Here is a 21,111-nt window from a genome sequence, read left to right as displayed (position 1 = left end):
AAATGAGATGTGAGTGAAATGAGTTAGTGGAAGGTGAGACCCTATTATCATTTATAGTAAAAGTGAAACGGAACTCCTATTCGCCGACGGACTAAAATGAAAAAACGGGACTCCTATTCGCGGACAGAGGGAGTATATGGTAACGAGTACAAATGTAGTCAGTAACGTTTGCATGAATGAACCCGGAGAATGTTCTTAGCAATACTATTTAAAGTTCGTGTGACTAAATCACGATACATTACCAAGTACTAGTATCCTTTTGTACATTAGCAAAAAGTCACATTTGTAAAGTTTGAAAGACATTACCGATTAGCGGTATGCTTGGTACGATACCAAAATCGTTACATAAACTCAAAATTGGCGGAAGAGAGAAGCAGCATGACGATTGACGAGAGAGCCACAAAGTGCACCAAATTTCAAATATTGATTTACTTTTTTGATTTTTCGGATTAGGTGAAATGGACTTTTAGCCTGGAATCCTTGAATAAAACCATAATATATTTGATATTTGATCTTTATTTTATTTATTTATTTTTTGGTTAGAATGATCTTAAAATGTGAATTACAGAAAACACACGTGAATAATATTGCATGTAGCAAAGTAAAAGTGAATAATACAAAGCCCAATTATGAGCTAGAGCAAATTCTCCCAACTGAGCCCAAGCCCAACGGTCTATACGGCGTCGTCGCAGCTCGATTAGACATAAACACACTAGTGCAAGCGAAGAAGCTGAAGAGAGCCTCCGTTGACAACATCCTCAACTTATTAAATTAAGGTTAGATTCGCCGATTATTCTTCCTTATCTTTCTTTCTTTTGGCTGTTTATTCATTTGATTTTTCAGCTTTTTTATTGTGTCCAATGTTAAGGCTTTAATTTTCAATATCTTCCGATCATGAATTTGGGCGTCTGTTTGTGTGTGTGCGCGCGCATTGTATTACTTTACCATTTCTGATATTTTGTTTTGGGGATTTTGGATGATTTAGGAACATCATACTTTTACTTTTATGAATCTGATTTGTAAAATCATACATGTTGATCGTTTTTTTCTAAAAAATGAATGTTGTAAGCTTTCGAGTTTGTATTCGAGTTGAATTTTAGAAGAATTTTTTACAGAATCCTGCTGCAAGTCTATGCAATTATGCCCTCTCGGTGAAGGTCATTAGTGAGAGAAATCATATGCTTGCACGAGTAAGGGGATTTGGATTTATTCATTGATTATTTGGTATACAGGAAACAATAACAAAAACAGTACATGATTGGATTGAGTGGAGTTCAGAAATAAACTGATTTCGTTCTTTGTTTGGATGATTTGAAGCTTATTTTAGTGTAGGAGTTGATTACAAACTCTGTTTTGACGAGTGGATTCGTATGAATGTTATCTGCATTGAGTTACTTTACCATTCTGATGTATTGTTTTGGGGATTTTGGATGCTTTAGGCCAAGCGTACTTTTACTTTTATGAATCTGATTTGTAAAATCATACTTCGACATGATGTTTTAGTAATTGAATGTTGTAAGCTTTCAATTCTGTATTCTAGTTGAATTTTGGAAGTATTTTTACATAATCCTGCAGCATATTTGCAATGAAGGTGCGGCTCTGTATTTGGTGGATTGAAATGATTAAAACGTAACATCTTTCTTTAGAATGTTACACTGCAAGTCAATGCAATTATGCCATCTCGCCCTCTCGGAGGCGGTCTTTAGTGAGAGAAATCGTATGCTTGCTTTTGTAATTGTATACAGAAAACAAACAATAACAAAAAAAGTAGTGCTACATGATTGGATTGAGTGGAATTTAGAAATAACTAATTTTGGAAGACGATAGACTTAGTTGTTTGTTCGGATGATTTGAAGCTTGTTTTAGTGTTGGAGTAAGAGTTTGTTTAGAAACTCCAGTTTGATGAGTGGATGCTTGACTTTGTTTGTATAAATGTGTTCGGTATTGGGATTAGGATAGTTTGGCAGTCAGAGGATAGAGGTGGCATGTAGCTCGTTGTGACCCCTAGAATAATGTAATTTTTTTTTTGCATATGTTGAACATCTGAATATATGAGGAGAGTATTGGTCAAAGCAAGCCTTGCATCATCTGATTAAGTAGTTAAGACCCAAGCCCACAACAATGACCTATCCTCTTTGAAAGTAGTAGATCCTTATATATCCTTGCATGCATTTTGGTTGCTTTAACTACTTCCCGCCATTTAAACATTTAGGAGCTTCTTGGTATGATGGAATGGAATGGTGGAATGGAATGTGATTCCTACTTCCATTCTATTCATTTGCTTGGTGTGATGGAATGAATGAGTGAATGGATGAAAATGCAAAGGAAATCCAAGGAAATTGACATTTCATTCCTATCTCCATTCCATTCCACCCTCATTCCATTCCATCATACCAAGCATTATTTATGGGAACAAAGACTCCTGGTAAGTTACCTAATGTGTTATCTGCTAAACTTGATTCGTATTGCTCCTATGGAAGTTTATGATGTTGAATTAAATGAATCTTTTTGTATCTGTTAGCTCCCATACTGTGATAATCCAACGTATTACTACAAACCAATTAAGTTCTTGTTGGTTAAAGAGAGCCTGATCAGCCTGTTTTGGCTTCTACTTTATTGATTCTAACATATCAAGTATAACTTGAGTTTTTTGCATTCTTGAACAATTCCTGTATTTTGATGGACATTTCAGCCTAAAGCTAGAATTTGCATCTTTGTGAAATTCATTATCTGAAGTTTATAAACCTGCACTTTTATACTACTTTTGCACATTTGTGGAAATAGCTCTAAATTAAGGTTTTTCTTTTTAATACTTTAGGTGATAGTGTAGATAGATAAAAAATCCTAGCATAATATATGCTTATCCACCATAACTTTGATGGATATATAATAATTTTGAGCTTGTGCGTTCAAATTCTTCAAATGTTAACATATATTGTCAATCTAATATTATCTAAAGTAGAGGCCCCTTGTGATCTTTTCCTGTGCACATTTAGCATTCTTCATGTCCACTCATAAATTCTTTCAGGTAACTGATTTTAAGGTCGTCATCGCAGATATCATGTCGGTGAAACCAACAGTTGCATTGCGCGCTATACTCGTAGGAGGAATAGCTGCATTTGCTAAAATCGGAGGTGCGATGAAAGCTGCTGGTGGAGTGAAGCTTGGCGCTGCAGCTGCTGCCGTGAGTGCCGCAGCAACCGCAGCTGTTTCCGGGTCGAAGCAGGAGGTCAAGGATTCTTCAGAACAGTCTCCAAAATGATTTGCACGTTATGCAATTTTTTTTGGCAATAAATGTAGCATAATGGCCCCTGGCAGCCATTAGTGATAGGTTGTTGTAATCTGCTGAGGCATAAACAAACATGTGAAGAAATTTTGTATTTTACTAAAAACTTCACTGTCTCTCCGTCCGAAGACGGCAGCTAGGGATGTAAATGAATCGATTAAACCCTCTTTAAATACTCTTTGACTGAGACTGTTTGGAACTTTGGATTTGGAATTTTTCCTTTTTTCTTGTCGAAGACGCCTATTTCCATGTAACATCCCCACATCAAACAAACTTTCTTGACGAATTTTCACATGAAAAATTCATATGCAAAATGCAGGTACTTATCAGTTAGCACAATTTTCGTGAAATTATTAGCATAGTGGCCAATACTATCGGGCATACCAATAGTCCACTGACATTGATACAATATTATTTACAAATTCACCAATTCCGTTTGTATGTATTTAGCAATGACCAAATGGACTCTCAAAAGTAATTTTTCATAGCCACGATATTTATTATGTAGTTAAATATTCGTGCCATGGCCATACTTTATTTACTAAGTTTGGAATCCATAATTTTGAAGGGCAGCTGTCCAATAATGTCAGGAGCTTCACGTGTAAAATGAAAGAAATCCCTTCAAGCCTAACACAATATTTAAAATTATAACTACCCATTTTATATGGAAGTACTTGTTTTAAAAGTGTATATACAAGCATTTTAGCAAAAGAACAAACAAACGTATTAATTAACATGTAAGGGTTTTTAAGGCATAACGGCAATTTTCATACTCTTTCCCTCTCTTTAAAGTATTTTCATACTCTTTCCCTCTCTTTAAAGTATGAACTATTTTTTTTTAGTCCGTCTCTGAAAAGTATGAACTTTCTAATTTTCTTATGGAGTACATTACGCTATGAACGATGTAGACTCCACTTTCCACTAACACTGCTTATTTTACCTTTTATATATCTCTTTCTCTCTTATTTTACCAAGTATTAAAACCCGTTTCGAATCAAATGTTCATACTTTTCAGGGACGGAGAGAGTAATAACTTAGCTAAGTGGTCATTTTTACCTATTAACAGTAATTAGTTAGAGAGATTAGAATAATTTTTCTCATTTAGCACGCTGCTACATTATTGTATGCGGAAAAGGGAGAGACAGAACTGATCCAGTCTCGAATTAATCCACATTCCACTACTAGTTGCAAAGCAGGAATAAAACAGCATCTCCCATCTCTTTTGTTTGTGCATATAAATAGCAAAATCAAACTATATTATTTTTATTTTTAATTTTTTCTTACATATTTTCAAGAATCTTTTTCTCATGAAAGAAAAGAATCCTATGCTTTTTGTGTTTCAACCACTATTTCACCTATTATTTTCCAATAGTCACCTTTACTGAACGATGAACAATAAAAGTTAACACTAAAAATTCGTCTACTATTGTATGCAAAAAAAAATATTGTGTCTATAAATTCAAGAATTTTCTTGATTCCCATAATATTCTATGCGAGAGATGTCTCAATACGAACTTTCGTTATGAGACATATATATCTTGTTAACTTTCCATGAACAAGATTTGTGTCATTGTGTGTCACCATCTTGAAATGGTTCGATTCCCTTTTGAGGTTTTGTTTATTTAAATAAAACATTCCAAAATCATGCAATCAATACAGGAAAAAGTGCATCAAGATAGAAGTAAAATTATATGCTCCAATCACGAGAGACCATCAAATTGCAATCTCCTATTTCATCTTATCAACTTAGGGTAAAAAATATTACTAAATCTAAAAAATAAATATAAAAGAAACTAGTAAGTAGTCCATAAAAGAACTTGCTTATGCTCGAAGAGCTAATTGACTTTTGTTCTATAAAAGCATAGTTAAACTTAAACAAAGGTGGTCGTAAAATTTATAAATCTGAAAGCATAACAATTGCAGCAATAATTGAGTTAGTAAAATAAGCATGAATGAGCCCCAAAAACACTCATGTATAGGGTTTCAAGTTTTGACAAAAAATGATCCAAAACCAATGAGCAAAAATTGACTTGAGCATTGGAGGGCCATAGTAGGACATATACTACTATCGATCCGTGATGACAAACTCGAACTGGACCGCACCAACATGTTACCTTACCAATATTTCGGGTTTTGATCACAAGAATTACTATTGATGCAGCTGTCAAAACCAGTTAGGCTTAGAATGTCGTTTTGCGACAATGGCCTTAATCCTAAGAAATCCCTCGTGCCATTGAACCCGCCCGCGAACACATGATCATCGCTTCCTTGATGGAAGCCAGCAACATTGTTCTTGTTCATCATCATCATCATCATCTGATCATGAGCTAGAGGAGTGGTGGAGGCGGCTTTATCTTCGTATGAAGCCAAGCTGTGGACAATCTGGTCACGTGACTGCCCAAAACCATCAGTCAGGATAGGGGTCACGTGACCTATTTGGTGTGGTGTAGTGAATGGGGATGGGAATTGTTGGGAGCTGGATTTTGCACCCAATTGAGCGGCTTTTTGTAGTAACACGGTGTCCGAGAAGTGCGATGGCTGCTGGTGGTGGTAGGCACCGGGCCAAATGCTACTGCTCGGATTTATAGAAGATAGCCATGCCGGGATTTCCTGCTTGTTTATGTTGATGGATAGAGGATTGGATCCACCAGCCTCTTGCGACAGCGCGTCGCAAAAGGCTCTATGTGTCACAAAACTATCTCTTCTGCACATTAATTAATATCAGTTGACATCACAAAACATATTATAAGTTAAACTGCTGACTTTCAGTATCACAAAACCCTACCTGGAGAAGAGGGTTCCGCATTCGCATCTATACTCTCGCGTTCCGCAAATTTTGGAATGCGCTTTCCAATCGGACTGAACTGCGTATTTCTTGGAGCATTTCTCGCACTTCCACTTCTTCTCGCCGTGTTTTCTGTAGAAATGCTTCTTGATTCCGGTAAGATCGCCCAGCGCCCTCGACGGATCGTGATGAACGCACCCGATTTCCGGGCAGATATACACTTTCCTTCCAGCTTCATTCTTCGATTTCTGCTTCAGCTTCCATGGAAGATTGTGGCCTCTCCTGTGAAGCTGCAGGTTTTGATCTCTCTTGAACCCTTTGTTGCATACATCACACACAAATCTGTTTGTTGCCATAAGGCTTCTTGGTGATAGAGCTATTACTTCTGCTCCAGGCTCTACACATACAGATCTAAGTTAATAATAGTAGTAACAAAATAAGAATATTCAATTTCAATGTAGCTAGTTAATTAATTAATTAATTACCTGGATGGCCTGGCTGATTTCTCCTTTTCTTGGTTGGCTGTTGAGTGAGATTGCTGCTGTTTGAAGATAAGCTTGCTTCACATGTCAAATTTGACATATTTTCTTCCATACCTTCAATTTACTGCCATTGAATCATCAAATTTCAACTTGTAAATTGTAACATCACTTACTAGATCTATTTTATTTTTCTTAGTTATGAAAGATATTTGAGATATAAGGAATAAAAATATACTACAAAGTACAAACCTAGAAAAGGCAGTAAAGTAGGTGAAAAATGGTGACTGTCTTCTCTGGATGATGGCTTGTTCTTCTTGCTTCACTTGGATTTACAGCAAAAGACAATCTGAATTTCTAGAGAGAGATGAAGGAAACCTGTCTGCACAGACACTAATTCACCATCATTTGATCAATGCCTTTTTCTTGATAAAACAAGGATATCTAATTATAGGCATGCATGTAAGAGCAAGCACATAAAATCATCTACCAACACATGGAATTACTTTTCTTTCTCTGCATATATTTGTGTATCTTTTTGGGGAGAGAGATAGAGAGAGGAAGAGATGTGGACGAGAAAGAATCCCTGCAAAATCATCCACCTTTGGCCAAGGTAAAAAACAAAATACAGCCCGCCCTATGGCTAAACACTGACGTTCACTTTTTGTCTATACTTTTGTTTTTTCACTTCAAATTTCCACCTTTATCTTTATTCAAATGATTATGACATTTTGCACCGGCCGCAGTAGTTTGGAGTGGTGAACGAAAATAAAGTCTCCCGTCATATCTGCAGTAATTTGTAAAACTAATATTTCCTCCATCCAAAAATAGGACAATCGGTGTATGACGAGAAATTTTAATTCTAATGACATAAGTGGTAAATAAAATGATATATAGAGTTATTATTTTATTGAAAACTTTTCATAAATGAATGTGCTCTATTTTTTGTGGACGACTAAAAATGATAAATGCGCTCTATTTCTTATGGACGGAGGAAGTACTACATACTCCATCCATCTCAACAAATATTCTTATTTTATTATTTTGGATTGTCTAAAAAAGTATTCACATTTCTAAAAATAGAAAGTTTCTCCCTTAAATTTTAACCATTTTTTCTACTCTCTCCCCTGCTTTACTTACTAGTATTACTACTTTTTTATCCATACATCTCTTAGTTTCCATTTTTTTTCTCATTCTCACTTACTTTATTAATTTTTCATTAAAACTCATATAGTCCAAGTTTTTTTTTGGACCGAGGGAGCATTAGAAATATTTAGAGAAATACTACTCCCTCCGTTCCATAATAATAGAGTCGTTTTGCCATTTTGGTACGTTCCATAGTAATAGAGTCATTTCCCTTTTTAGTAAAAGTCAACACATTTTTCCGCACCTGTTTTCCTCGCTCTTACTTTTTTCTCTCTTCATCTCTCCACTTTTTTTCATTTTCCATTTTATTCTCCCTTTTCTTATCTCACCTAACATAATTTTTCTTAATCTCCGTGCCGAAAAAAAATGCCTCCATTATTATGGAACGGATGGAGTAGTTTATTATCTTTGGAGTATTTTTTACACTCTTTCCAAATTTTTGGCTCCTTTTTTATTTTTATTTTTAACTTTTTACAACCTATTTTTTGTAAATACCTAAATTATTTATTTCTCTCTCCTTTGCCTATGTGATTTCACTCTTTCAAATTTTTTTTTATACCTCGTATGAAGCCTTTGAAAGATTTAAAGATTTGAGAAGAAAGTGTCTTAGAGCATCCACCCCGGCGGACGTCGGACCAGCGTGCCCAGCGTCCGCGCGGAACGTCCACCATAAGGGCATGAGATGACGGACGCGGACGTGCGGTGAGGACGTCGGGATATCCGCGCGACGTCCGCCATTGCGTAGGACCAACGTACGACCCGATTTTGAAATTTATTAAATATTTTTTAAAAAAATCTATATATACGGCTCGTTGAACTTCATTTCATCCGCACAACTTGTTTTAACGAGTTTCTCTCTCTACTTTCATTTCTTTTGAAGATAAATGGAGCACCATGATAGTGATTCCCCCGCCATAAGCGAGTCACAAACGCCGACTTTTCCCATTAGAGTTGGGGGAAATGTCGTCGGAAGTGCACCGATGGCTAGGATGATGCCCGGAATGATGCAGTAACCCCAAATGACGCCAATGATGCAACAACCCCAAATGACGGGGATGATGCCCGGGTACTACCGGGATGATGATGCCCCAAATGCAACAAATGCCGAGGATGAGTGCCGCGTTGCTGGGGATGATGCCCCAAATGCCCGCCGGGATGATGATGCCCGGGATGATGCAGGGATCCCCTGCCGCTGGGGGGGAGAGCAGGGAGGGGGTCCCCCAATCACCTGGGGACAATGTCTATCGCCCATATATGGATTTATTGTCTAGTGATTCCCTTCAGAGAACTCCTCTGGAGACTCAGTTCACCGGCATCGAGACTTTCTCTTTGGAGGAGTTGGGACTATCTTCGGTCAGGGAGACTTCCACTGAGATGCAACCGGCGGCAGGGAGGACGCGGAGACAGGGGAGAGCCAAGGGCAAGGGCACTACCTCGTCCTCGTGTGCGAGGAACGAGGGTGGGACAGGGGACGAGGGGGTGGGGGGGAAGCCGGCGGGAGAAAGAAGACCATCTGGAGTATAGGGGAGTGTGTCGCACTGGCGAAGGCCTGGGTCGGTGTAGTCGAGGATCCCACGTCGGGGCTAACCAGCACATCGACAGAATGTGGTGGCGCATTAGCCGAAGCTACCTCCAATTCAAACCGCCAGAGGGGAACCCGCACGATGGAGAGCAATGCCAGAAACAGTGAGAGTGGCTGAGGAAGCAGCTCAACCGATTTGCTGGCATCTACCAAAACAACCTTCGAACGGCTACCGGCGGCATGCCCACTGGTCTAATTTCTCTAATTAATAAGAATCAATATATGTGAAATAAAAATTAAAAAATACTACTCCGTCTCATAATAAGAGTCCTGATTGACCATTTATGTCTGTCTCATAATAAGAGTTATATTTTAATTTTACTATAAATGATAAATTGATCTCACATTTCACCAACTTACTCTACTCAAATTTTATTACTCCCTTCCTACAAATGATGTCATACTTGTGGGACTTCACGAGATTTTAGAAGGTTTTGTTCTGGTTAGGTAGAAAGAAAAAATATACAATATTTATATTATTGTGAGAGGAAACTTTTTCTAAAATATAGAAATAGAATATCTTTAGTGGGACAAATTAAAAAAGATAGTGAAATATCTTTTAGATATCGATGAGTAGTTCACAAAACTATATATAAGTGAGAACTAATTATTTAACTCATTTTTCACATTTCATCAAATTCATGATATAACCAAATAAGACTCTGGGAGTAAAATAGAAAAACTCAAACTCATTTTTGCGCTTGAATTGCTTGGTAGGGTTTAAACTTTGCAGTGAGTGTGGCATCTCTTTCTCCACTGCTGCTCCAATCATCCCTAAATGGCTTCCTCCAAATCCCTAATTCGCTGTGGGGCTTCAATGGCAACGCGCTTCCTCGGCCGGCCTTTCCACAATACCCCGATTCCTTTTCTTTCTCCGAAGCATGAATTGATCGCGGCGCCCAAAATACTCCCCCTTCTGTTTGTTCCCCAATCTCAAAAAATGGCGCCTTTCTACTCCCCGCCGCAGCCTCAGAACGACGTTGACTTTCTCATAAAGCTCAGCTCCCAAGGATTCCTCTATCCTTCTGGCTTGCCTTCTCTCCCCTTGTTGCTTCCCGAAGGTAACTTTCATATCATTGAGTTTTTTTTATTCAATGCTTTTTTTTTTCAAATCTTGTTTTTTATTGTTTGCTTTTTGGAAATTCGAGCTACGTCAATTCAGCTTATTTCCAATGCTGTTATATTTTCGTAGAGTATGAATGTGATTGCAATTTAGACTGCATATCGCTCCAACTGTAATTGTGGAAGCTCCAGTATATTTTAACTACATTTTGTATGTTGCATCATTTCGTTGTTCCAATCTTAGTATTTTCTTCTTTTCATATCATAGTGGTAACAATGAGGAACTTTGTTGATTTTGGGACTAAGATAGTGTAGATTTTTTGATAATCATTGTATAATGCTAGACCAGGGCAATAGATAGTTGCTAGCGAGGTGTGTGTCATTTCCTGCTTTAGTGTCTTTGGTGCCCTCTGATTTCCTACAAATCGTTATATGAACTTGTTAAAGTGGAGAGAATAAAGTAGGAGATGGAATAAAGTAGGAGAGAGAAAGGCAAGTTTTTGCCAGAAAAAGGAAATGGCTCAACTACCTTGAGACTATCCAAAAAGAAATACGACTCAACTACCTTGGAACAAAGGGAGTACTACATATATCATTCATAGTTTTGAGTATTTCCAGGGTGTTTTATCCTCATAGTCGAAGTATGGAATCCACCCACTTATATAGTTATTGACATGCCATCGGAGACTAGTCAATATAATCTGTTTGTAGTTAATGTCTTCCTATTTCACAGGGAAATGCTTATCATGTTTTGGACTAGCACTCAAGATTTCTCCATCTGAATTTGTATACTCTTCTGATTTCGAAGGCCCTAATGCTTGCTAAGATTTCTTCGCTAATGATAAGTCTTATGCCAATCTACAAACCCTAGATTTACGTCTGGCCACAATAAACTTCATATCTTTCTGTCTATGATTCTGACTAATATGGAATGAAGAGTCATAAGCATCTGCACATATTTGCAACTTCTTGGAACAAGGCACTAAGCTACAAATATAGGATCCGCAGGTGTGACCAAACCCACTTGAACACACTCCTAGGTATCTAAATCGATATAAATATAGATTTACTGCTGTCTGAACTGAACTCTGAAACTGTTGCCAAACTAGGCTTCCACTGCTAACCTAAGAGAGATGAGTGCATTTATCTCTGGTGCATCTTTTATCGTGGTATGTGTGTTTCCTTAAGAGTTAGGTACTGTTAATTGGAGAGTGTTTCCTCAAGAGTTAGGTACTATCGATCCATAGGGGAAAATAATACTCCCACCGTCCCAAGGTAGTTGAGTCATTTCCTTTTTTGGCAAACACTTTATCTCCCTCATAATTTATTCTCTCTACGATAAACTTTAACACAACAATTTCTTAAATCTCGTGCCAGAAGAAATGCCCCAACTACCTTGGGACGGAGGGAGTAGAAATTTATGTTGAGCAAGTTGAGAATTATTGAGGCTGATACAGTCATACAGACACCACATGTAATTAGAAGACTAATTTGGCAAGGGTTTCATATAGTAAGGTGGGGCAGCACTGAAAGATGTCGCCAGCAGATGTATCAAAGTAATTGGTCAAATACTGCTCCTAGGTGATTGTGGGACCAATAAGCCGGATTTATCTGGCAGTATACGGCGTTATCTTATTGAGACCAGAGTGTGTTGTGATGTTAGCTCATAAATCCATGATATTATATGTCAGTCGTAACCTTTTGGAGCGAGTTATATCCATAAGCATGTAGTCTACTACCATACGTCAGTCGTGTTTCTCTATCTTTGATGATGATTGCTAGCGAGTGGTATCGTATATGTCATTAATTCGCTTAACAAAGTTAAAGTTGCCATATATTCTCCATAATTTTCTCAGTTACTCCATTTGGCATCTGATACTATATGTTATATTCTTTTCGGCTCCTTACAGGAGACGAATCTTCATCGAGTGAGCCTATGATTTGTCACACAAAGAGGACATACCAACCAAGTAACATCAGGCGCAAAAGGGTTCATGGATTCTTCGCTAGGTAGACCCCCTTCTCCTCTTCAACACAAATACACAACACTCTGTCACATGCCTTCGTCCATGCATGCATATGGAATCTAACACTTACTAGATCAACTGAGTCCTCTCCGTGCTCATGCATGCATCCTGTATGCATGTCTATTTGCGCATAAAATACATGCATGCATTTACATAACCACACTGTGACCAAGAGAGGCACCCCCCACATGTGTATTATGTCGTAAATATGCTTCAAGATGTTCATAAAGTGTTTATACTTCAAACTTTTAGGCCCTTCTTGGTATGATGGAATGGAATGTGATTCCTACTTCTATTCTATTCTATTCATTTGCTTGGTATGATGGAATGAAGCAGGGAATGGAATGAAAATGCAAAGAAATTGGCATTCCATTCCCACCTTCATTTCATTCCATCATACCTTAGAGTTAAAACTAAGGAAAACAATAACCCATCTTCCCTTCTTCGAAACTCAACCTCATTCACTACACACCTACATGCATGCTTTTCACGTACATGACCTGCTCGTGTGACGACCCCTCGAATCTGACACGAAATGGGCACCTTATGCAGAGATGACTCTCTGTGATAACTGATACATTTTCCTTATCGTGAATAGGAAATCCACCAAGGGTGGCCAAAGAGTCATTTCCCGACGAGTTGCAAAGGGTCGGTATAGAATCACAGCATGATCAAAATTCTAGCAAGTTCTGGGTGATATGATCAAAAAAAGCGGAGGCATTTTGAGGGCAAAAAAATGGATTCGGGGCTGGCGATTTTGGTGCTCATTGATGCGTTACTGTTTAGCATACTTATAAAATGTAATGGAGTTTCAGTTTTCCAAGTACCGAATTTTATGTGTGTATTGTGGGATGAACAACAATTATGTTTAGTTTGATATTATTAATATTTTTTTATAAAGAAAATGTTGATTTAAGTTCTGAATTTATCGCAGAATTGGGGCTAGTGTCTTTATCAGTAAGTCTTGGAGCAGTTCTTAGTAAAGAGGTCAATTGAGAGAGATTGTCTGCATTGCTTTTTGATGTAAAAATGCTGCTATGAAAGAAACTGACACGTAGATACATGAAACATTTATATCTGACACATGCACACTTGGATGTCAACTCTGTACTACATTCTACTTGTGGGCCCACACTTGTCGAATCCTCACTTCACTTAAAAAATTGCTCAATAGTATTACTCATTTGTGTTTACTTATGACAAGGTGAAATGAGAAGATTGACATCATTTTTTTCATAGTTCTATACTCAGCCGTGATGGATCGTCTACCAAGAAAGTTTGTAAATTTACTCATCTCACCCTTAATTATTACTTCCTCCGTCACTTCTTAATTAGCACAAACTTTCTTTGTTGTTTGTCCCCCAATTAGTTTGACCCTATTATTTTTTTTTAATTTTATAATGGACCTCACATTTCACTAATTTATTCCATCAACTTTTAACTACAATTTTTAAAACTCATACCAAGTCAACTGGTGCAAATTAATGGGAGATGGAGGAATACTACATGAAATAAAAAAACTAACTATAAAAATTGTATTTGGGCAAAATGAAAAATTCGCTTTATTTTCATTACATAATCTTAAATCAAAAATACTTTTATTAAAATAAATCACAAATCCTTGCATTGATATTGATTGATGCAATGAAAAATGCATAACTCTTTGCTTCGCATTTGTTTTCCAAAGGGCGAATTGTCTTAAATAAAATGGCTTAAACATAAATTAAAAATTCTACCTTACTCATTAAAATATGTTTCTTGTTTACATATTTAAGGGAATTATGTATGTTCAAAAGTAGAGCGAAAATGCATTTTTTGAAATCCTTAGGACCGATTTTCTAATAAAATTGCACATAAAAACATAGATCTTTGAAATAGAAATGAACATTAAAAGTAAAAGGGAGAGATATATTAATTTATAAACATTTATTGATGGAAAAACAAAAGTAGAAAGTTTATAGTTTTATCTGTGACTGGGATCATACACACACCCCATTATGCATTCATAACCACAGAGCAGCATTGATACATTCATGGCCAGAAAGAGAGAAAAGCAGCAGCAGCACCACGGCTCCATGCCGGTGCCGCTGTGGATGCAGCAGGCACGGGCGATTCAATCTCCGCCACGAGCGCATCCAGGTAGCGCAGGGGGCTTGGCGGCCCCGCCATGAAACTCGCATCGATCCCAGCAATCTCATCATAAAACGGCAGCTGAGGCTGAGGCTGAGGCTGAGGCTGTGGCTGTGGCTGTGGCTGAGATTGGAGATTGCAAGCCATGAAAAGTGAATCAAGGTAGGGAAGAGAGAAATTAGGTGGCTGCATTTGGAAGGAATATTCCAAGGGATGGAGTTGATTAGAATTATCTGCAGCCAGCACGTTTTCATTTTGATTGTCACTGACGAACTTTTTCTTGACGCTCGAGTTCCAGAAATTCTTCACCTCATTGTCCGTTCTCCCCGGCAGATGCTTAGCAATCTGTGCCCACCTGCAAACATTTCATATCTTCGTGTTGGCATCTATAACATAGACTGAAGTGACATGGTTAATTAATTACTTGTTGCCTAGTAGTTTGTGAAGCTCAACAATGATTGTGGCTTCTTGTCTTGAGAAGCTGCCTCTCTTGAGATCAGGCCTGAGGTAGTTGATCCACCTCAGTCTGCAGCTCTTTCCACATCTCCGCAACCCTTTTAATCAACCAAACTCAAACTCAAAATCATGTATGCATGCAAATTGAAATCAATTTCTGTGATACCAGAAAGTCGAGGGACGGAGCTCCAGCAGCCGTGGCCGAAGGTGGAAATGTAGTTGACGAGCTTCTCGTCTTCCTCGGGAGACCACAAGCCCCTCTTCACTTTCTGTCTGTTGCAGCATGTGTGGTGATGTCCCATTCTCTAATAGGAGTGTGTGAATTGTGATTGAGGATATCATTATCATATCGATGGAGATTGCGTTATTTAATGTTAGAGAGAGAGATAGCAATACCGTGATGAGTGAGGGCCCTCTGATTTGCAGTGCAACACCTGCTCCGACGATTCCAGAGGAGGAGACTTGGTGTTTTATAGCACCAACATGGGGCCCACAACACAACTTTATTTCTATGCAAAAAATATTCATTTTATTGTTCCAATATCCTACCAATACACTCCTATTCCTATCTTATAATCCTCTCATTAGAAGTTTCATTTTTTTCACTTTTGATCCATTTCTCGCTAAGAATCATAATTCATTTTTACTATAAATGCTAATATACTTTACATTTGATTATTTTTATACTTGCAAATTAAGTGCGATAGTAAATAAAAATTAGACTCACATTTGATTATTTTTATACTTGCAAATTAAGTGCGATAGTAAATAAAAATTAGACTCAAATTCCACTATTTTGCCACCATACAACTTTATTTAACATTAATTAAAACCTGCACCAGAGATAAATGGGAAGATAGGGAGTATAAAATTAATTTAATTAAGGGATTATGGCTCTATTCAAAAGTTAAATTTGACTTATAATATCACAAATTAAAGCAATAAATAAATTCCGGCTATCATAAACTGTGGTGCTTTTGTACACTAGGTGACAAGCTAGGGATTGGCATTGATTTAATTAAGAGTGTATGGGCTTTAAAAGGGAATCTCCTTTTGTGGTATATGATTCTTCCAAGACTTTTTTTTTGAGTTATGATAGTACTCATCTACTAATTTCAGTGGAAAAATATTAAGTACTTACATTATACTACTAATTTATGTGATACTCACATAATTTGTATTGCAGTCGTCATCGTCGATATTAATTAGCACAACTGCACAAGTTCTTGTGCATCACAATATTTAGGAGTTAGTGTGATGTTTGTTAGAATCATGATGTCAAAATATGGTAGACAATTAATACCCTCATTAATTAAATGTTGTCCATATTTGATTTAATGCAGATTTTAAGAAATTTGAAAAAAAATAGTAAAATGTGAATGCCTACTTTTAATTGTATTTATTTTATAATATGAGTGTAATGAGTTTATGGAGAGTTGAGTCCACTTATTAAAATTGAAAAAAAGAAGCAAATATAGATTATATTTTGTGAACAGACTGAAATGTTAAATATGTACAATATTTGATAGACGTACGAATTAAGTATATACTCCCGCCGTTCCAACTAAGTTTAGTCGTATTCCTTTTTGTGATGTCCCAACTAAGCTGAGTCATTTTTTTTTGACAAAAAATAAAACATTCAATCACTCTTACTTCATTCCATTACCCACTTTATTCTCTCTTTATCTTTTCTACTTTATTCCTTTTTCCTACTCTTTAACATAATTTTTTAATCTCTATGTCCAAAAGTTTTGACTCGAATTAGTTAAGGCGGAAGAAGTACTTCAAGATCCTCGTTTACACTTTTGACTTTAGGTTTCCCCTGCATGACGTCAAATATTTTGTAACACTTAACTTTAACTTCAATGGGACATTAAAGAAGGCAAACTTTAAATCAAAATACGAAATAAATTTGTAACTGCATTTGCCTAGATATGTTAAAATGTAAAACAGAAAAATATACAGAGACATTTTGGTATTATATGTAATATAAACCTCATATCATTAGTATGCATCAATCTTTTCTTTTGTTTCGCAAAGTGTTTAGACTTATGTGCATTTATTTATTTTCAAATAATCCATTATTCTAAGCCATAAGCATGTACTATATACTTTTAAAAATATATTTTATGCATACAACTTTTAATTAGTGCTTATCTTGTATGTTGTTGGTCACATATTTTATTAGGATGTAATGATTGTCTTTCAACTTATATATACTCAGCATGTGCTAATAAAATAAAAGGCGAGACTAAAACATAACAATAAATAACATATGTCAACGTTGTAACAAACTCAAAGAATTTATAATAAAAAATACTTCATTCGTCTTATAATTATTTATTATTTTAGCCTGTCCTATAAAAGTTGATATTTCTCTTTTTTTAAAGATTTTCCTCGCTAATGTGAGTTTCATTCTCTACAATTAATACTTCAATAATTTTTAGATGAATTATTTTTGGGAAACGGATGGAATACATTTTTATATTTTGCAAAAAGTTACTTCTGGATATTAGTACTCTCTCCGTTGGCGAATATGAGTCTCATTTATTTTTGGCACAGATTTTGAGAAATACTAAAGAAAGTGAGTGCAATAAAGTTAGTGGAATATAAATCTCACTTGTGCATATTAGTTTTAAATGATATGTGAGTGGAACGAGTTAGTGGAATGTGAGGCCTCTTTACCATTTTATAGTAATAATAAATCAGGACTCCTATTTGTGGACGAACTAAAATGAAAAAATGAGACTTCTATTCACGGACGGAGGGAGTATTTGTCAGTGCATCTCCCATGAATCATTTGTTTCCTCCTAAAAATAGAAAAGTTGGTAGAATAATAAAAGAAACATGTAATATTGATTTAAATAAATATTGCAATAGTCGCACTCATAGCTTCGAAGTCCCTCTCTCTTCTCTCTCTCTTGTGAAAGAAACAGTTAGCCAAGTTCGTCATCATCAGCCAAAACAATAAATGCAAGAGATCTCAATGCAATATGGACAATGGTAATATGGAAAAGTCTACTTTCTTTCAACCCAATTGATACTTTTCATGATAATTAGTTCAATACATGTAAGTACGCGGAGTTGAAAGACTCGATCACTATATTTCCATATTTCATTTGAGAGTTGTATCTTAGTCTCTCATTTTGTTAAATTGATTAATATAGCCAAAATTAAACTTGGGAACATGTATAGATTTGATAAAATGTAAGTCGAGTCAAAACTAAATCAACTAGCAATGACAATTGACAAGGTATAACAAAATTATCTAAAGCTCGAATTTGAGTTACTAAAGTTCACCAAAATTCGACCCAAATAATCAAAGTTGACCAACAAGTATATAAAAACTACTAACAATATATATAAGTCAAATTGGCCAACTATATATATGGACATGGGATATTGCCTATTGATACACGCTACATATAGTCCACAATAATATTTCTTTACCTTTACTCGTAAATTATGATTGGAATTATTGATTTCACAAATTATATACAATACAAATCAAAGTCTGCTTTGCCCTTTAAATCTCTCCTTTAACTTCAAGGATAGTAATAAATTGAATAAATTAGAATATGGTTTTTGTTTCATTTATAAATTTGATGGTCATAATTTATAAGACGTAAAAAAATTTAAAAAAATACTAAAATTAACTATATGTCAACTATACCCATGCCACGGGGCACCGAGTACCATGCATTATATATGTACAATGTATTTATACAAATATATATATAGAGAGAGGTGTTATTGTAGAAACTACTTCTACTACTAGTATGTTTTTTTGACGAATGGCGAAAACACTAAATTGTAAAGTCAATGCATTTGTGATTCACATGGAATACGTATTATTGAATCATTGTAAATATTTATGATCCAGTGGCTAAAATATTTCACCATTGTCACTTTTTAATACAAAAACAATCTTTCATTTTGAAATAGTCATTGCATTATCACATCGTTAGCACCATAATTCACACAAGCATGCACATTAAATTTAAATACATTATGGTTAAATTAAGTAATTAACAAATCGACAAGTAAAAAAAAAAAAGAATACCGTGTAATATAAACATTTTGGTAATAATATATTCTCCTCTAATATAGCGTACGTCATCACAGTTCACAAATAACATTTCATAAACATAACCAAATACACTAGTGTTTTTTGTATTGCAAATTTCTTATTTCTTTAGTTTATTTGAAGAATTATTTATATCGCATGGTTTATCATTTATTATAATACTTATTATTATTAATTAAATTCATACTAGAAAATAATAGTAATAAATAAACAAACAAGTCTTTCTTCTAAAGATGTAAACAGGTTGGTAGACCTCTTGTCACATGAGCTTGACTTTTCCAACATATATATACATTGATGATTTATCGTGAACGATTATCGGTATGAATTTGAAGTTATTCATAACTTGGATAGCTGATTATACTAGAGAAATTATACATGTTGTGCAAATCAAGTTCTAGACTTCGGTGATTTGTTTATTTCTAAATCTTTACAATTAAGCATACGGCGTTAGTTATACGATACTTTGATTTGTCAAATGCGAGACAGTTAAATGATAGATACAATTAATAAAGAACGTTCCAAATTGTAAAAATAGGACACATAGGTTCGAAGGATGTAAATGATACAGACTGAATTTTATGAACGTAAAAATTGTAAATAAATATATATCGGTTATATGATAGATTAACGTAGAGAGGTGTAATCAAATGCAAATTATGTATATCCTACAAACTCCAAACTAGAGTATGGAACTATTAGATTTTAGGATTTGATGTCAACAAATGACAAATAACGTCAACAAAAATGTCAAATTAATTCCAACCGGTTGACGTTGAGTTGACATTTTTATTGACGTTATTTGTCGTCTGTTGACATCGAATCACTATATCTAATATCCGAGATTATAGTTTGAAGTTTGTAGGATATATATAGTTGGAGTACAGTAGGATGTTTAGATTGTAACCACATAGTGTATACTTCCTCCGTCCCAAAAGAATATGAACTCTTTCCTTTTCAGTCCGTCCTACAAGAATATGAAATTTCTAATTTTGGAAAGTCTTTTCTCTCTAATGAGGTGGAACCCATTATCCACTAATAATAATATAATTCCTTTTTAGTCTCTCTACCTCTCTCTTACTTGACCAATTTTACAATTAAACTCATGTTTGAACCCAAAGTGCATATTCTTTGGGGACGGAGAGAGTATATGCATAATGGTAACTACATAGTATATACTTCCCCCCGTTCCAATATGCAATCTTTCCTTTTTAGTTCGTCCCACAAAAATATGCACTTTCTAAATTTGAATTTTTTTTTTCTAATGTGGTGGGACTCATTCTCCACTACCAATACTTTAATTACTTGTTATTTCTACTTGATCTCTCTTACTTTACAAATTGTGTGTTAAAACTCGTGTATAACAAAAATGCATATTCTTGTGAGACGGAGTATATACATATCACATTTCTAGGATGTGATTAGTTGCTATTTGCTAATTGCTAACTGCAAACCATGTCAATAGTCAATGTTATAAATGTCAACACGAAGGCATTTATATGCCAACAAAATTTAGCTGACATACAAATGCCTTCGTGTTAACATATAACATAGGCTTTGACGTAGTTAGCCGTTATCAATTTAGATAGTTAACAAGTTAGACCCTCACATTTCCTATAATCGCATACATGCATGAGACGATTACTAAGACAACTTTTGTGTCATTTTTTTAATAAAATACATATATACTTATATATACTAGTTTGCGATCGAATTTGAAAATAAATTTTTAATTTAATTGCTATTATGTATATATGGAAATATGGAATGCATATATATTGTGTGTGCGCGTGTGTATTGTGTGTGAATATATGTATTTGGATAGACCATATCGATCTATATCATTATGTTCATGCAAGTTTTCCATAATTGAGAATTGACTGCGTCGCAAATCAGCCCCACTATATTGATAAATGACAGATTCCAAACTCAACGGTGAGATCTTGATAAAGCAATGCTTCTTTTGGTTTCATAACCAAACAGAAAATTAGGGACACGTGTAATTTTTGGTTGATTTAAGAGAAACTTAGAGCATATGCACCTTGTGATGAGATATCAATTTAGTTTTCCA

General features: G+C 35.5%; 4 protein-coding genes across 9 annotated transcripts; 2 read left to right on the top strand and 2 right to left on the bottom strand.

Annotated features, from left to right (window-relative positions):
• The first annotated feature begins 642 nt into the window (after window positions 1-642).
• On the top strand, window positions 643-3,485 carry LOC125191322 (uncharacterized). Of its 5 annotated transcripts, XM_048088853.1 has the most exons (3): window positions 713-776; window positions 1,116-1,190; window positions 3,057-3,485. In XM_048088853.1, the coding sequence occupies exon 3, from the start codon at window positions 3,062-3,064 to the stop codon at window positions 3,260-3,262; it is 201 nt and encodes a 66-aa protein (XP_047944810.1). In that variant the 5' UTR covers window positions 713-776; window positions 1,116-1,190; window positions 3,057-3,061; the 3' UTR covers window positions 3,263-3,485. The 5 variants fall into 5 exon arrangements, with proteins under 5 accessions (XP_047944809.1, XP_047944808.1, XP_047944810.1 ...); XM_048088852.2 differs by lacking the exon at window positions 1,116-1,190 and having other exon boundaries at window positions 643-776; XM_048088851.2 differs by lacking the exon at window positions 1,116-1,190 and having other exon boundaries at window positions 663-776; window positions 3,029-3,485.
• A 1,718-nt stretch (window positions 3,486-5,203) lies between these two features.
• Window positions 5,204-7,122, bottom strand: LOC125187598 (protein indeterminate-domain 7-like). 2 transcript variants are annotated; one of them, XM_048084223.2, is made up of 4 exons: window positions 6,803-7,122; window positions 6,557-6,667; window positions 6,072-6,468; window positions 5,204-5,990 (listed from the first exon to the last, which is right to left on the bottom strand). In XM_048084223.2, the coding sequence occupies exons 2-4, from the start codon at window positions 6,663-6,665 to the stop codon at window positions 5,402-5,404; spliced, it is 1,095 nt and encodes a 364-aa protein (XP_047940180.1). In that variant the 5' UTR covers window positions 6,666-6,667; window positions 6,803-7,122; the 3' UTR covers window positions 5,204-5,401. The 2 variants fall into 2 exon arrangements, with proteins under 2 accessions (XP_047940180.1, XP_047940179.1); XM_048084222.2 differs by having other exon boundaries at window positions 6,557-6,677; window positions 6,803-7,121.
• A 2,807-nt stretch (window positions 7,123-9,929) lies between these two features.
• LOC125187640 (uncharacterized) lies at window positions 9,930-13,283 on the top strand. The gene is made up of 3 exons (XM_048084265.2): window positions 9,930-10,339; window positions 12,251-12,350; window positions 12,966-13,283. The coding sequence occupies exons 1-3, from the start codon at window positions 10,057-10,059 to the stop codon at window positions 13,036-13,038; spliced, it is 456 nt and encodes a 151-aa protein (XP_047940222.1). The 5' UTR covers window positions 9,930-10,056; the 3' UTR covers window positions 13,039-13,283.
• A 950-nt stretch (window positions 13,284-14,233) lies between these two features.
• On the bottom strand, window positions 14,234-15,382 carry LOC125190801 (uncharacterized). The gene is made up of 4 exons (XM_048088204.2): window positions 15,350-15,382; window positions 15,120-15,258; window positions 14,922-15,051; window positions 14,234-14,852 (listed from the first exon to the last, which is right to left on the bottom strand). The coding sequence occupies exons 2-4, from the start codon at window positions 15,253-15,255 to the stop codon at window positions 14,399-14,401; spliced, it is 720 nt and encodes a 239-aa protein (XP_047944161.1). The 5' UTR covers window positions 15,256-15,258; window positions 15,350-15,382; the 3' UTR covers window positions 14,234-14,398.
• Between the last annotated feature and the right edge of the window lie 5,729 nt (window positions 15,383-21,111).

The sequence above is a fragment of the Salvia hispanica genome, chromosome 5 (assembly GCF_029641045.1).
Source record: "Salvia hispanica isolate PSC_SH4W2 chromosome 5, Shi_PSC_v1, whole genome shotgun sequence".
Taxonomy (NCBI): Eukaryota; Viridiplantae; Streptophyta; class Magnoliopsida; order Lamiales; family Lamiaceae; genus Salvia; species Salvia hispanica.
The sequence above is the reverse complement of the archived record's forward strand: the minus strand, read 5'-3'. Positions and strand labels throughout refer to the sequence as shown.

What these genes read in the sequence shown, in the direction of transcription:
- LOC125187598 (XM_048084223.2), bottom strand. Translation starts at nt 6,665, where the DNA reads ATGGAAGAAAATATGTCAAATTTGACATGTGAAGCAAGCTTATCTTCA. An exon ending in AAATCAGCCAGGCCATCCAG is followed by an intron (nt 6,469 to 6,556) that starts GTAATTAATTAA and finishes CTGTATGTGTAG; the next exon opens with AGCCTGGAGCAGAAGTAATA. An exon ending in TGCGGAACCCTCTTCTCCAG is followed by an intron (nt 5,991 to 6,071) that starts GTAGGGTTTTGT and finishes ATTAATGTGCAG; the next exon opens with AAGAGATAGTTTTGTGACAC.
- LOC125187640 (XM_048084265.2), top strand. Translation starts at nt 10,057, where the DNA reads ATGGCTTCCTCCAAATCCCTAATTCGCTGTGGGGCTTCAATGGCAACG. An exon ending in CCCCTTGTTGCTTCCCGAAG is followed by an intron (nt 10,340 to 12,250) that starts GTAACTTTCATA and finishes GGCTCCTTACAG; the next exon opens with GAGACGAATCTTCATCGAGT. An exon ending in GTTCATGGATTCTTCGCTAG is followed by an intron (nt 12,351 to 12,965) that starts GTAGACCCCCTT and finishes TATCGTGAATAG; the next exon opens with GAAATCCACCAAGGGTGGCC.
- LOC125190801 (XM_048088204.2), bottom strand. Translation starts at nt 15,255, where the DNA reads ATGGGACATCACCACACATGCTGCAACAGACAGAAAGTGAAGAGGGGC. An exon ending in CTCCGTCCCTCGACTTTCTG is followed by an intron (nt 15,052 to 15,119) that starts GTATCACAGAAA and finishes GTTGATTAAAAG; the next exon opens with GGTTGCGGAGATGTGGAAAG. An exon ending in CACAAACTACTAGGCAACAA is followed by an intron (nt 14,853 to 14,921) that starts GTAATTAATTAA and finishes AAATGTTTGCAG; the next exon opens with GTGGGCACAGATTGCTAAGC.